This window comes from Lethenteron reissneri, chromosome 64 (genome assembly GCF_015708825.2).
Source record: "Lethenteron reissneri isolate LAM-NWPU_2019-01 chromosome 64, ASM1570882v1, whole genome shotgun sequence".
NCBI lineage: Eukaryota > Metazoa > Chordata > Hyperoartia > Petromyzontiformes > Petromyzontidae > Lethenteron > Lethenteron reissneri.
Genome location: NC_083842.1, coordinates 3564385 through 3577854, shown reverse-complemented (window position 1 = coordinate 3577854; position 13470 = coordinate 3564385). Strand labels below are relative to the sequence as shown.

The following is a 13470-nucleotide window of genomic DNA, read 5'->3' as shown; positions in this document are numbered from 1 at the left end:
TAATAAAAAGCGCTGGTACACAAACGCCTCTCTCAAAGTCAACGGCGGAATTAGCATGTGTAACAGAAATTAGTTAGTGTAAAAAAAAGAAACCCGCTACCGCTGAAAAAGGGTAGGGCGTTTAACCGACGTAACGTATTGCTTCTCCTGGAAGTGTTTTAGAAACGCTGAGCGAGCGCGTGGGCTCGGTAATGCTGTCGTTGTTGGTCAGTGCATGAGATTATTAAGGAAAGGTAATCATGGCGGTAATAACAATTATAACAATTGTAACAAAATAATGAGAAAGCGGCCGTATTGCTTCTTACGAAGTGTAAAAATGCGCCCCGGCGTTTCGCGAGGAACGGCGCCGCGTCTCCCTCTCGGGAGCAAAGAAAAACAAAACGACTGAAACACTTGAGGTCTGTAGAGAATCTCTCGGGGGCCGAACGCCGCCATTTCTTGGCCCAAGTCCCCGCCGCCCGGCGGCGCGACAGCCGGAGAACCGCGAGGCGAGCGCTCGGAAAAAGCCAAAAGGAGTAAAAAAAAAAATAACAATAAAAAAAATTTGGCGGAAGACATTCCAAGCGTGCCGATCGTCTTCGGTAAAGCCAGACGGCAAAATTGCAAAGAGGCTCAAATCGATGCTCGTTATCCCATCAGCTGCCATCGCGTTTTCCAAACTCCCAGCAGCACGGTTCGCGAAGAAGACGCGGCGACGGCGTCGCTCGTGCGGAGCCCCCCGGCGTGGAACTCCCCCCAGCGTGGAGCCCCCCCAGCATTGAGCCCCCCCAGCGTGGAGCCCCCCCAGCGTGGAGCACCCCGCACCCGGGATCCACGTCGCGCGAGGGCGCGCCGAGCCTACCGTGCGGTCAATGTGAAGCCTCGGGTTGGCGTGTTTTGTTTGCGTTAAGTAAAATTTCACCTCCATTCGACATCCGTCCTCTTTGTCATTCAAGTGCTGCTGTGCGGAATACATTATCATCATCATTATTATTACTCGCGAACTCGCACGATCGCTCCTCCCCCCAGGTTCGATCCGAGTCCGGTCCATTCGCATTTCCCCGTGTTCGGAAATCCGTCAAGCGGAAGAGTCGCGGCCGACGTCGCGGTCCGGCCGGCCTCCGGAGTGCCCCACCGCACGCGTCACGTCGGCTTCTCGACGAGACGCAAAAACGTGTGCTGCCGGTTTCGGTGAAAGCCCCGGCGCCTCGTGCGACGACGCCCCCCCCCACCGCCCCCCGTGTCTCCCACCGTCCGCACCGGAGATTCGGAAAAAATCCAGCATCTTCCAAACTCGCGTTCCAAAACGTATTTTCTTTTCTTCGCGCTGCACGGGTCACCGATTCGCTTCTCCGCTCGGTCAGAAGCATCTCCCCCTCATCCCTGGTGATGCAGGGCGAACTCGGCCTGAAAATTAGCACCTGGCCTAGCGTCCGCAAGCACCGCGGTCGGGGCGGGAGAAACGAGGCCTTCCACTCGGCGGTGGCGGCGGTGGTGGCGGCGGCGGTGGTGGCGGCGGCGGTGGTGGCGGTGACGGTGGTGACGACGGTGGAGAAATCCCAAATGCCGCCACACGGTTTAGCGGAACGGCCTTCCCACCCTTCGCTCTCTCCATCCATCCATCCATCTCGCCCGCCTGCCCGCCCGCCCGCCCGCTCGGTCGCCCGCCACGACGGCCCCCCTACACAGGCGACTCCGGTCTCCGGACATGACCGGCCGGTAAAACCCCGCTCCTCCTACTGCTGTTACCGCGGCGGCGGCGAGCGTCAGTACCCTTGGCAGGTCTTGCAGCACATCTGCCGGAAGTAGGCCCTGCCGCAGAACTTGAACTTGAGCACGAGGGGGCAGTAGGCAACCTTGTTCACGTCCTTGCATTCTGGAGGGAGTCAGGGGGGGTGGGGGGCAGGAACGAACGCGTTAGGTCCCCACGTCTTACCCTGCCCGTTGGATTTCGAGCGGGCCTGGCCGTGTGTGGCCCAGTGCACGGCACGCGCCGGCTGTGGGGGAAGGTTTACTGCCGTATAGGACACGTTCTGTGTTCTCCCCTCTAGTACCCGATCAGTGAGGCTCCTACGCTCGCGGTGAAGGATAAAGTTTGTTTCACAAACGACGTTCCGCTCCATGTACCTGCGCAGCTCTTTCGGTGGGGGAGTGGCGGGGGGGGGGTTAATTTGATCCGAACGAGAACGGAACGTTCGTTTCCTGCTGCTGAAGCTCGCGGCACGTGGAGCGGAACGTGGGAGCAGAGCGGAACGTGGGAGCGGCGATCTCCCAGCCGCCCTGCTACCACACCGTTCTCGACAACGTGTGGCACAACCCTAGACACATCTACACGTCGCTATGGTTACGATGGCGATTAAGACGATGATGAGAACAATGATGATGACGATTATAATGATCACAATGACGATGGCGACGACGATGACGACGACGATGACGACGACGATGACGACGACGATGACGGTGACAACGATGACGCGACTCACCCTCGGAGGTGTTGACGGGCCCCCCGTCACACTTGACCTCGCACTGCTGCATGGGGGGCGGCCGCAGGGCCTCGGGGCACTCGGCGGACGGGTGTCCCGAGTGCGACACGCACGTCACGCTGCGCTTCTGCTGCCCCACGCCGCACTGCGCCGAGCACTGTGGGTAAGGTGGGGTGGGGGTGCGGGGACACGTGGTGTGCGTGCGGGAGAGAGAGAGAGTTAGACCGGGGCAGGTGATGTGACGCTCTGCTGTCACCACCATTTCCTGCTGCCGCCACCACTGCTTCCTGTGATGGTGGCGGTGGTGCAGGAAGTGGTGGTGGTGGCGGGAAATCGTGGTGGTGGTGCAGGAAGTGGTGGCGGTGGTGGTGGTGGTGGCGGGAAATCGTGGCGGTGGTGGTGGTGGCAGGAAATCGTGACGGTGGTGGTGGTGGTGGTGATGGCAGGAAATCGTGGCGGCGGTGGCAGGAAGTGGTGCGGCGGTGTCGGCAGGAAGTGGCGGTGGTGTCGGCTCACCGGGCCCCAGTCACCGGGCACCCAGCGTGGCGGCGGGCACTTGGCGAGTGAGCATCGCATGCGGGCGGCGGGCTTGCTGCCCTCGGTGCACTGCGACGGCGCCAGCACGCGGCTCAGGTCGCTGCTCTTGCACTGGACCACGCGGTGCTTGTACCCCGGGCCGCAGCGCGGCGCGCACTGCGGGGCAAGCGGGCGCAGGGGGGAGGGGGACGAACGCACAAACAATGAATGAATGAGAGAGCAATCAGAGGGATGGATGGACGAATGATCCAAAGCATGAATAAGCAAAGAAATTATCAGATGAACCAGCGAATGAACGGTCGATTAGACAAAGGAAAGACACCCCCAGGGGCAGCTGTCTCTGCTCATCGCATTCTTCCGGTCGAAATCAAGATGCTGATTCTAAAGATTCTGCCTCGTCATCTGTCCTGCAAGGGGACATTCGTCTGCGGCCACTAGGGGGGTGACCGCTCCTGTTGCTGCTGCTGCAGCTGCTGCAGCTGCTACTACTGCTGCAGCTGCTGCTGCTGCTGCTGCTACTACTGTAGCTGCTGCTGCTGCTGCTGCTGTGCCATCCCAACTGAACAAGCTGCGGCGCAACTTGGGCCGCGATGGCGGCGCACCACGGCCTCCCCTTGCGAGCGACGTCACGGGATCAGTCACGGGATCAGTCACGTGCTCCGCGCGTGAAGCGGACGGCGCGGCGTGGCAGTGTCAATGTTGCCGCTCGCCACCGCAGCGTTAACCAGGGCGGCGAGGCGGATTCGAATCCTTGCCGGGTAAGGATTTGACATCTATTCGCTTTACGGCGCGGCCGCCGCGGGGCCGGATGAAGAGAAGAGCACGGAATTATGGGCCGAGCCTCAGCTGTAGGCGATGAGCACACGGGCGGCTTGGTGCTCTCCGATCCACGCTCGTTTCGAACGTCGGGGCTTGCTTTCCGCGGCGAATAACTCCCGTCGCGAACCATTCCACCGCGCGACGCCGAGAAGATTTTGTCACCGTCCGCGCCGACGCCGACAAACCCCCGATCGGGTTCTAACCGACACGCAATCGAAACCGCGAGTCGCGCGTTACCTCAGACCACTCCTGCGCCACCCATCGCGGCGGGCAGGTGCGGTTAGCGCACGGCTCTCGGTCGGCCGGCCGGTGGGTGAGGCAGCGTGCGGCGTCCAGTGCCTCCTGCTCGGCGGGCCCCACGGTGCGCACGCACGCCACCGTGCGCGTGCGCGCGCCACCGTCGCACGTGCGGCTGCACTCGGACCACTCGCCGATCAGCCACCTGCTCTCGCGAGGGGAGCGGGGGGGGAGACTCGTGTGAACGTTTCACTTGTTTGTCCAGGAACAGCCACGCGAGGTCGATGGGAATGTTGTCGTTCAGGAGGCTTTGTAAGATGTTCTCCGCCGATGAACGGTGACTCGTGTCTATTCTTCTTCTTATTATTGTGCCACGTGGGAGGCGGAAAGCGGAGTCGACCTAGGGTAGGCCCAGGACCGGTTCAGATATTCGTCACCGGTGCTGGCCATGAACGGGAGTCGAACTCGGGTCGCCGGATTCGTTAGCGCGGCACGCTAACCGCCATTTACACACTCTCACACTCACAAACACTCGCTCTCAATTACACACTCACAAACACTCGCTCTCAATCTCACACTCGCTCTCACACACACTCTCACACTCACAAACACTCATTATCATGTACACACTCTCACACTCACAAACACTCAATCTCACACTCGCGCTCGTACCGACCTCCGCAACACAAAATGCGGCCCCCGAGTTTGGAATCGAACCCGGGGGGCGCTTCCCCTGCTGCTGCGGGGTCACGTGGCCGCCAAGTGACCGCCACGTGGTGACGCGGGCGGATGACGGACTCACTCAGGGGGGCAGGGCTCGGTGCTGCACGGCCGCTGCGGCTCGCGGGGTTTGGCGTCGGCGTCGCAGTGGCTGCCCTGCACCGCGCTGGCGTCGTCCACGCGCCGGCACGCCGCCTCGCGCTGCTGCAGCCCTGCGCCGACAACGCACCGCACTCACCGCTCCATCACCGCACTCACCACACTCACCGCTGCCTCACCACACTCCCAGCTCCATCACCGCACTCACCACACTCACCACTGCCTCACCACACTCACCGCACTCACCACACTCCCAGCTCCATCACCGCACTCACCACACTCACCACTGCCTCACCACACTCCCAGCTCCATCACCGCACTCACCACACTCACCGCTGCCTCACCACACTCCCAGCTCCATCACCGCACTCACCACACTCACCGCTGCCTCACCACACTCCCAGCTCCATCACCGCACTCACCACACTCACCACACTCACAGCTCCATCACCACACTCACCGTAGCCTCACCGCTCCATCACCGCACTCACCACACTCACCACACTCACAGCTCCATCACCACACTCACCGTAGCCTCACCACACTCACGGCACTCACCGCACTCACCGTAGCCTCACCACACTCACAGCTGCCTCACCGCGCTCACGGCACTGACTTCGGCGGAGGATGGCGGGGATGATGACTGCCATGGTGGTGGTGGCGATGGTGGCGATGACCATGGTGGCGATGATGATGGCGATGATGATGGCGAATGATGCCGGCGATGATTATGACGATAACACCAATGGTGAAGACGATGATGGTGACGATGGCGACGATGCCGGCGATGATTATGAGGATAACAACAACGGTGACGATGGTGGTAACGACGATGGCGTCGCCAGGCTCACCGCCGGCGCAGGTGGCCGAGCAGGGCGACCACGGCGCGAGGTGCCAGCTGAAGGCGGCCGAGTCGACACGGCCGGGGCGGCTCGCCGGGACGTTGTAGCTGTACTCCACGCCCTTGTTCTGCTCCTGCAGCAGAACCTGGCGCCCCGGGGACCACGCGGCGGCGGCAGCAGCAAGAACGACGACAGCGTCACACGCGGTGCCATCGGCCAATCGCCTTGGCCTCTCAGCCCATAGCACCTGGGCCTGTACCGTGACCTCCTGCACCTAGCCTGGCACAACAGTCAACCCACAGCACCTGGGCCTGTACCGTGACATCCTGCACCTAGCCTGGCACAACAGTCAACCCATAGCACCTGGGCCTGTCCCGTGACCTCCTGCACCTAGCCTGGCACAATAGTCAACCCATAGCACCTAGGCCTGTACCGTGACCTCCTGCACCTAGCCTGGCAAAACGGTCAACCCATAGCACCTGGGCCTGTACCGTGACCTCCTGCACCTAGCCTGGCACAACAGTCAACCTATAGCACCTGGGCCTGTCCCACGACCTCCTGCACCTAGCCTGGCACAACAGTCAACCCACAGCACCTGGGCCTGTCCCACGACCTCCTGCACCTAGCCTGGCACAGCAGTCAACCCATAGCACCTGGGCCTGTCCCACGACCTCCTGCACCTAGCCTGGCACAACAGTCAACCCACAGCACCTGGGCCTGTACCGTGACCTCCTGCACCTAGACTGCCAGAACAGTCAACCCACAGCACCTGGGCCTGTACCGTGACCTCCTGCATCTAGCCTGGCACAACAGTCAACCCACAGCACCTGGGCCTGTACCGTGACCTCCTGCACCTAGCCTGGCACAACAGTCAACCCACAGCACCTGGGCCTGTACCGTGACCTCCTGCACCTAGCCTGGCACAACAGTCAACCCACAGCACCTGGGCCTGTACCGTGACCTCCTGCACCTAGCCTGGCACAACAGTCAACCCACAGCACCTGGGCCTGTCCCACGACCTCCTGGATGTTGCCCGGCACTTCAGTCAACTGTGTGTCACACCATGACGATGAGTGGCTCGGTGGCGTGTGTGTGTGTGTGTGTACGCGCGTGTATGTGTATGTGTGTGTGTACGTGTGTGTGTGTGTACGTGTGTGTGTGTACACGTGTGTGTGTACGCATGTGTGTGCACGCGTGTGTATGTCTACGCGTGTGTGTGTGTACGTGTGTGGGTGTGTACGCGTGTGTGTGGGTGTATGCCTGCGTGTACGCGTGTGTGTGGGTGTATGCCTGTGTGTACGCGTGTGTGTGTAGGTGTGTGTGTGTGTACGCTGCGCTACAAACCTGGCGACCCGGGTTTCGATTCCCGCTCACGGTCAACACTGGTAACGATTATCTGAACCGGTCCAGGGCCTCCCCTAGGTCGACTCAGCCTCAAATGAGTACCTGGTGCGGTGTGTAGTTAACATCGTGCCGTGCCGGCCTTCGTAGGTGCTCGCTAACAGCACTTGCCCCAACAGTCTGTCCAGGCTACACGGGGGATCTTTGTCTCTGTCTCACCATGACGATGAGTGGCTCGGTGGTTGGCCCCAGGCCCTCCACGCTCTCCGGCTCGTCGGCCTCGCGCCGGTACGTGAACACCGTCCCGCCGGCTTGGAAGCGCCGCGGCCAGTCGATGGTCCACGCTCCGTTCAGGAAATACTCGCTCTCCGATTTCAATGCTGTTACAACAACAAGTTCAAGTTAATTTATTAGGTATAGCCCTGTGAGCCATTCGGCTCTTGAATCAGGTGCAACCACAACAAACCAAAAACAAAAACATGAACAAAAAAAACATCTTAAAGTGAATATGTGACTGATGCGCAAACAGAAAATCCAGAAAAGACAGCAAAATATTGCAGAAAAATCACTGCGCACCAACGCTGTGTGCAAAAATCCCAGTGGGATGCAAGTCAAACAACCAACAACAACCACAAGACATCTTAGATTAAGGCCATCAGTCTAACTATGTACTACAACAAACATAGTTAGACTGATGGCCTTAATCTAAGTTGTCTTTAACGTCGTCAACGAAGTTATCTCTGCTGTTTTGCTCAGGGCAGCCTCACGACCTCCGTCAACTGGTGTCTGTTTTTTTTTTAACAACGTAGGAAGCTTTCGCGACCAATATCATCCATAGTTTTTGTTTGGGTTAGACCGCCTAAATATATAAATGTGTCGTTAAAACCGGCAGATTTGGCTGTCGCCTGATGAAGCTGGTTGTAATTACTGGCAAAACGTCGTACTCAGATGGTAAATGTTGTGGCTTGGCTCTCCAACACACCGGTTAGTGCTGTACCAGTGACAAATTGGCCACGTTCTGTTTACGTGACAACCCTTACTAGTTGGCTGTGTCGGGTGGTGGCGGGTTTAACTGCACATTTATATATTTACGCGATCAAACCCATTGCAGTTCTAGCATTGTTCAGCGTGCAGGCCAAGTTGCTGCCCGCTACGAGAACCGACGGCCCCAAAACACCGAACACATCAGAGTCACTCGACTGGGATCACAGCCAGCAGCGGGAGCAGCAGCAGCAGCACCGCTCCCTACCACGACAACCCTGGCAGGACCCTCCTGGACGAGACTCACGAGACTCGGCGAGGCTTTCCTGGGTGAACGAGCAGAATGATAACAACGATCACCGTATAAACAACAACAACAGCAATGGCACCGACGCGTCTCACCGATGTAGTTTCTGGACACGGCGACTTCGCGGATGAGGATGTGCACGGCGCCGGCGGGGATGCGTGTCACCTCGTGGTACGCTGCAGTGGGGGGGTGGGGGGGGTGGGGGGTCAGAGAATGAGGGCATGTCAGACGCAGGCCAGCACCGGCCCAACGGGCGCTGTCGCGAGAGAAACGCCGATCCTGGTCTCTCGACCGTGCGCCCGCTTCAACAGAAATCGGTCGACTTTAACTCGCTCCCCGACGCCCGTGGGTATTAACCGGGGCAGCCGCGCCGGGTTCGAACCGCGGACCTCGACGGCGGACCCCCCTCCCCACGCTCGCCCCCCCCCCCCCACGCTCGCCCCCCCCCCCACGCAAGTCACCGCACCGTTCCAGGGGAAGGAGTCGTTGAAGGCGCCGTGCACCGTCTCGCAGGTGCTGCCGTCCCCGCCGCACACGCGGCACTTGTCCTCCACCGCACTGGAGCCCAGGCGCCGGTCGCAGCCCACGTGCTGCTCACGCACGCACGCACGCACGCACGCACGCGCAAGGACACGCACGCGCGCGTTTACGCAGGCGCACGTGCGCGGAGGCGTACGGACACGCGCGTGCGAGGACACACGCACGCACGACCCGGGGAACAGACATCTGCAGCGTGGGCCCGTTTTATTTTTGAAACGTTATTAGTTTAGATATTTCACATGGAAAATCTGTCGCGACGGAACGCATCTCACTTGCGCGGGCGTCTAGGGTGTCAGGTGTCATTGTAAACACACACACACATGCACACGCAGACACACTCACTCACACACATTCATATACACACAGACACACTCACTCACATACACACTCAACAAACATACATACACTCGCACACTCACAGACACACTCACAGACACACTCACACACACTCACACACACTCACTCACACACTCACACACACAGGCACATAAACACTTGGCCCAACAGCCCGTGTAGGCTGCTACAGGGGAGGGATCTCTATCATTGCGTGTGCATGCGTGTGAGTGTGTGTGCACGCGCGTGTGCGTGCGTGTGTGCGTGCGTGGGGAGCGGTGGTGCAGCAGTTAGCGCGCTACGCTACGAACCTGGCGACCCGATTCCTGCTCACGGCCAAGACCAGTGTGAAAACTACCTGAACCGGTCCTGGGCCTCCTCTAGGCCGACTCGGCCTCAAATGAGTACCTGGTGCAGTGTGTAAACATCGCCACTGGGGAGACAAAGGCGGCCGGGCGTGGTGCTGGCCGTTCCGGCCTTCATAGGCGCTCGCTCACACCGCTTGCCCCAACAGTCTGTTCAGGCTATACGAGGGACCTTCGTCTTTGTGTGCGGGCGTGCGTCTCACTCACGCGGCACTCCCCGTTGACGCAGATGTCCAGCGAGTCGGGGTCGCCGTGGCAGCGCGTGCCGTCCACCACGGCGGGCGCGCGCTCCGTGTAGAAGTGGTAGCCGTCCGCCAGGCAGCTGAGCGCACAGGGCTTCACCTGCGCTGTGGGGCCACGGGCAGCACAACAAGCGTCACCGCGCTGCTACGGGGCCCGGCTATGGGCCAGCTAAGGGCCGGCTATGGGCCAGCTAAGGGCAGGCTATGGGCCAGCTTCAGTTCAGCTATAGGCCAGATCAGGGCCAGCTATGGATCAGCTTCAGGCCAGCTATAGGGCAGATAACGCACAGCTTTGGGCCAGCTATGGTAAACAAATGCAATTCAAAGCACCGTGGGATAACTCATTGATCCACTCACTCAACCACTGACTCACCTATCCACCCACCCACCCACTCACCCACATGCTCACCCACTCACCCACACGCTCACCCACCCATCCACACACTCACCCACCCACGCACACGCTCACCAACCCAACCAAACGCTCACCCACTCACCCACCCACCCACTCACCCACTCACCCACACGCTCACCCACTCACCCACTCACCCACATGCTCACCCACTCACCCACACGCTCACCCACTCACCCACATGCTCACCCACCCACCCACACGCTCACCACCCACCCACACGCTCACCCACCCAGCCACCCGCTTATCCACTCACCCACACGCTCACCCACCCACCCACACGCTCACCCACTCACCCACCCACCCACTCGCCCACTCACCCACACGCTCACCCGCTCACCCACTCACCCACACGCTCACCCACACGCTCACCCACCCACCCACACGCTCACCCACTCACCCACACGCCCACCCACACGCTCACCCACCCACCCACCCATCGACCCACTCACTCTTCTATCGCTACTCCCATCGCTAAACAAACGCACATTGTCACTGGCTTTAGGTCAATCGTGCCGATGGTCAACAAATGCAATTCAAAGCACCGTGGGATAGCCGGGACCCCCCTGAGAACGAGCCACCGGACTCGGTGAGGCTGACCGGGGAAATTGAGCGGAACAGCAACACTCGATAGTGTAGAGGTGTAATTGCGCATGTCTACGAATGTTGAGGTGTGATTATGCATGGCCACGGATGGCCAACAAACACAAGGGGCGGGGTTACGGCCGTACACAAGGGTGGCGCTCGCACCGACGTCCGCATGTGTATCCCCCACGGGCCCCCCCCCCTTGGGGGCAAGTCCTATAAAAGGTGATGAGCCGAAAGGCTCGGGAGTCGGGACTCAGCTATAACCAGAGAAGACGGAAGACCAGCTAGTGTAGGCCCCAGAGCTCCCCTGGCTCGCTGTCCTTATAAGGGCCGACCAGGGCAAGCCGGTGGCGTGGCCCCGAGAGCCCAGACGAAGCTGGTCTGGTGACTCAGGGAGCCGGGATCCCAGCTTAACCAAGCTGGGACAGATAGCCTCCCCTAGTCCCGTAGTGGAGGAATTGGTATAGGTTAGAGGGGTTAGCTGTCGAGAAATCCCTGTAGCCCAGTGACCTGTAAATAACTGTGTTGGTGTAATAAATAAGTGTGCCTCCGATCCTGTCGTCAAGCCTCCATATACTTACTACATCTGGTGTCAGAAGTAAAACGTCCAAACGATGGACACACGAGGGACGACACGTACCAAGGAGTCGGAGATGGAAGACGCCGCGGCCGATTCAACACCAGAGATGGCCGGGGTCGGATCGGAGCAGCCGGGGCCAAGTACGCCCGTGCCGCTACGACAAGAGGGGGGGGATGCGTCGGCTGAAGGACTCCGGCTGGCCCACTCCCGCCTGGCGGAACTGCTCTACGCCGCCGCCGCTGCGTTGGAGGAGATCACGCGGCTGGGGGCTGGAGGGGCAGCGCGGGTCGACGACAGCAGCCGGCGCGCGGCAACGTTTCCCGCCACCCCGACGCGGCTGGCGGTTAAATTTCCCGCCATCTCTACAGTGCGAGCGGACGGCGGGGCCGGCCCGCGTCACGTGACTGCTGAGCGCCAAGCACAAGCCGTGACATCATCAACACCGGCCGGCGCGTCGACATCGGAGCGACCGGCGATGCCATGTGCACAGCCCGCCCACACTGTATCATCGGCGGGGAGCGACGGAGAGCGATCTACAGCCACGGACGTCGCCTTGCAGCAGCGTCTGCCACCTCTGAAAGAATTCGTAGGCGCAGACGGAGACTGGGGCGGCTTCAAGAGACGGTTCATCGCTCATCAGGAGATGGCGAACTGGACGGACGCCGAGGCTCTACGCGCGCTGCCAGCGATGCTGGACAACGACGCCCTGGCTACCCTCACCTCGGCGCCGAGGGAAAAGCGCGCCACCCTACACCTGGCGTTGCAGCTGCTGTCAGCCGTCTATGGGCCGCCTTCGGACTGCAGGCAGCTTTTCCACGATCGGCGTCGGGGCACCAACGAATCACCTCTGGCCTTCCGGACTGCTCTCCTGGCTCTAGCGAAGGCTGCTTTCCCAAGGATGGACGAGGAAGGAGTGGATGCCATGGTGGCTGAGAAGCTGCTGCTACTCGCTGATGAGCTGGACGTCAACGTCCTGGCTCAAGACGACTCAGAGATGTCGTCCCTGCTGGTCGCGCGCCACATCCACGGGGGCTTGCGGTCCCTTCGTCGAAAGGCGGCAAAGGGGGCGGCCAGCCATGCCATGGCGGCTACCGCCCTCCCATCGGAGGAGGTCTGCGGGGTGGAGCGGCGAGGGGAATGGAGAGCGGCAGTACCACAGGCTCGGAATGGACCGAGCCGCCAGGAGCAGCCCAGGACATCGGGGGCGCTCACACGCTGCTACAACTGTGGCCTGCAAGGCCACGTTGCGTCAGGATGCCGGGCTCCCCGTCAGCGCGGGGCGACACCTCGTCAGGACGCCACGCCGTCTCCTCCCAAGCTCCAGCAGAGAAATACGGCGAGTCGCGGCACCTCACACGTTTGGCCCACGCACACATCCGACACACACTCACGCGCCCAACTAAACAGGGCTCCAAATTCCCCATCCGTCGCGCGCGATCGTTCGGTAATGCGGCGGGCGCTCCAACCGGGTCAGTGGTCGGAGCTCGCCCATCGTGTCGTTGCTGCGTCGGCGGGATCATCGGTCGTGGTCGGTCACATTGATGGGGTAGAGGTGCGGATTTTAATTGACACAGGGGCATCGGCGACCATTATATCTGATTTAATTTATAACATCCTTCCCGTTCAAAGTCGTCCCTTGCTCCCTGTTGACGTGCCGTGCTATGCCGCTAACGGGGGCTCTCTGGGCATTATTGGCCAAATCCGCGCCACTATCTGCATTGGGGACATTAAATTATCCGGGCCTGTTTTGGTTTCCTCCTCACTCGCGGTTCCGTGCCTGTTGGGGACGGATTTTCTGGCCAAAATGCCCATCCGCATCCTTATTGACCAAGGGTGCATTGAGCTCCCATCGGGCCGACGCGTTACATTTCTGTCTTCCCCCACCACGGAGCGTCGGGCGTTTGCCACCGTGCAGGCGCTCGTCACAAAAACTGTGCGCGTGCCTCCGGGGGCTCAGATGCTCGTCCCTCTTAGATTGCGTCGGCCGTTTAATGAAGGGGTTGCGGATCGGGGGGTCTTGTTGGGACCATCTCGGGCCGGGGTAAATGGACCAGATTTGCTC

The 13470-nt window shown here is 60.5% G+C and overlaps 1 protein-coding gene across 1 annotated transcript in view; it reads right to left on the bottom strand.

Annotated features, from left to right (window-relative positions):
- Positions 1-789: 789 nt before the first annotated feature.
- The window catches only part of LOC133358989 (A disintegrin and metalloproteinase with thrombospondin motifs 6-like), a 56895-nt gene continuing 44214 nt past the window's right edge, over positions 790-13470 (bottom strand). Inside the window, exons 17-26 of the mRNA XM_061577367.1 lie at positions 9794-9933; positions 8815-8938; positions 8444-8524; positions 7280-7440; positions 5729-5864; positions 4861-4990; positions 4059-4263; positions 2982-3158; positions 2466-2622; positions 790-1855 (exon numbers count right to left, since the gene is read on the bottom strand). Coding sequence (XP_061433351.1) covers positions 1746-1855; positions 2466-2622; positions 2982-3158; positions 4059-4263; positions 4861-4990; positions 5729-5864; positions 7280-7440; positions 8444-8524; positions 8815-8938; positions 9794-9933 — 1421 coding nt within the window. The 3' untranslated portion in view covers positions 790-1745. The remainder of the gene's footprint in view (positions 1856-2465; positions 2623-2981; positions 3159-4058; positions 4264-4860; positions 4991-5728; positions 5865-7279; positions 7441-8443; positions 8525-8814; positions 8939-9793; positions 9934-13470) is intronic.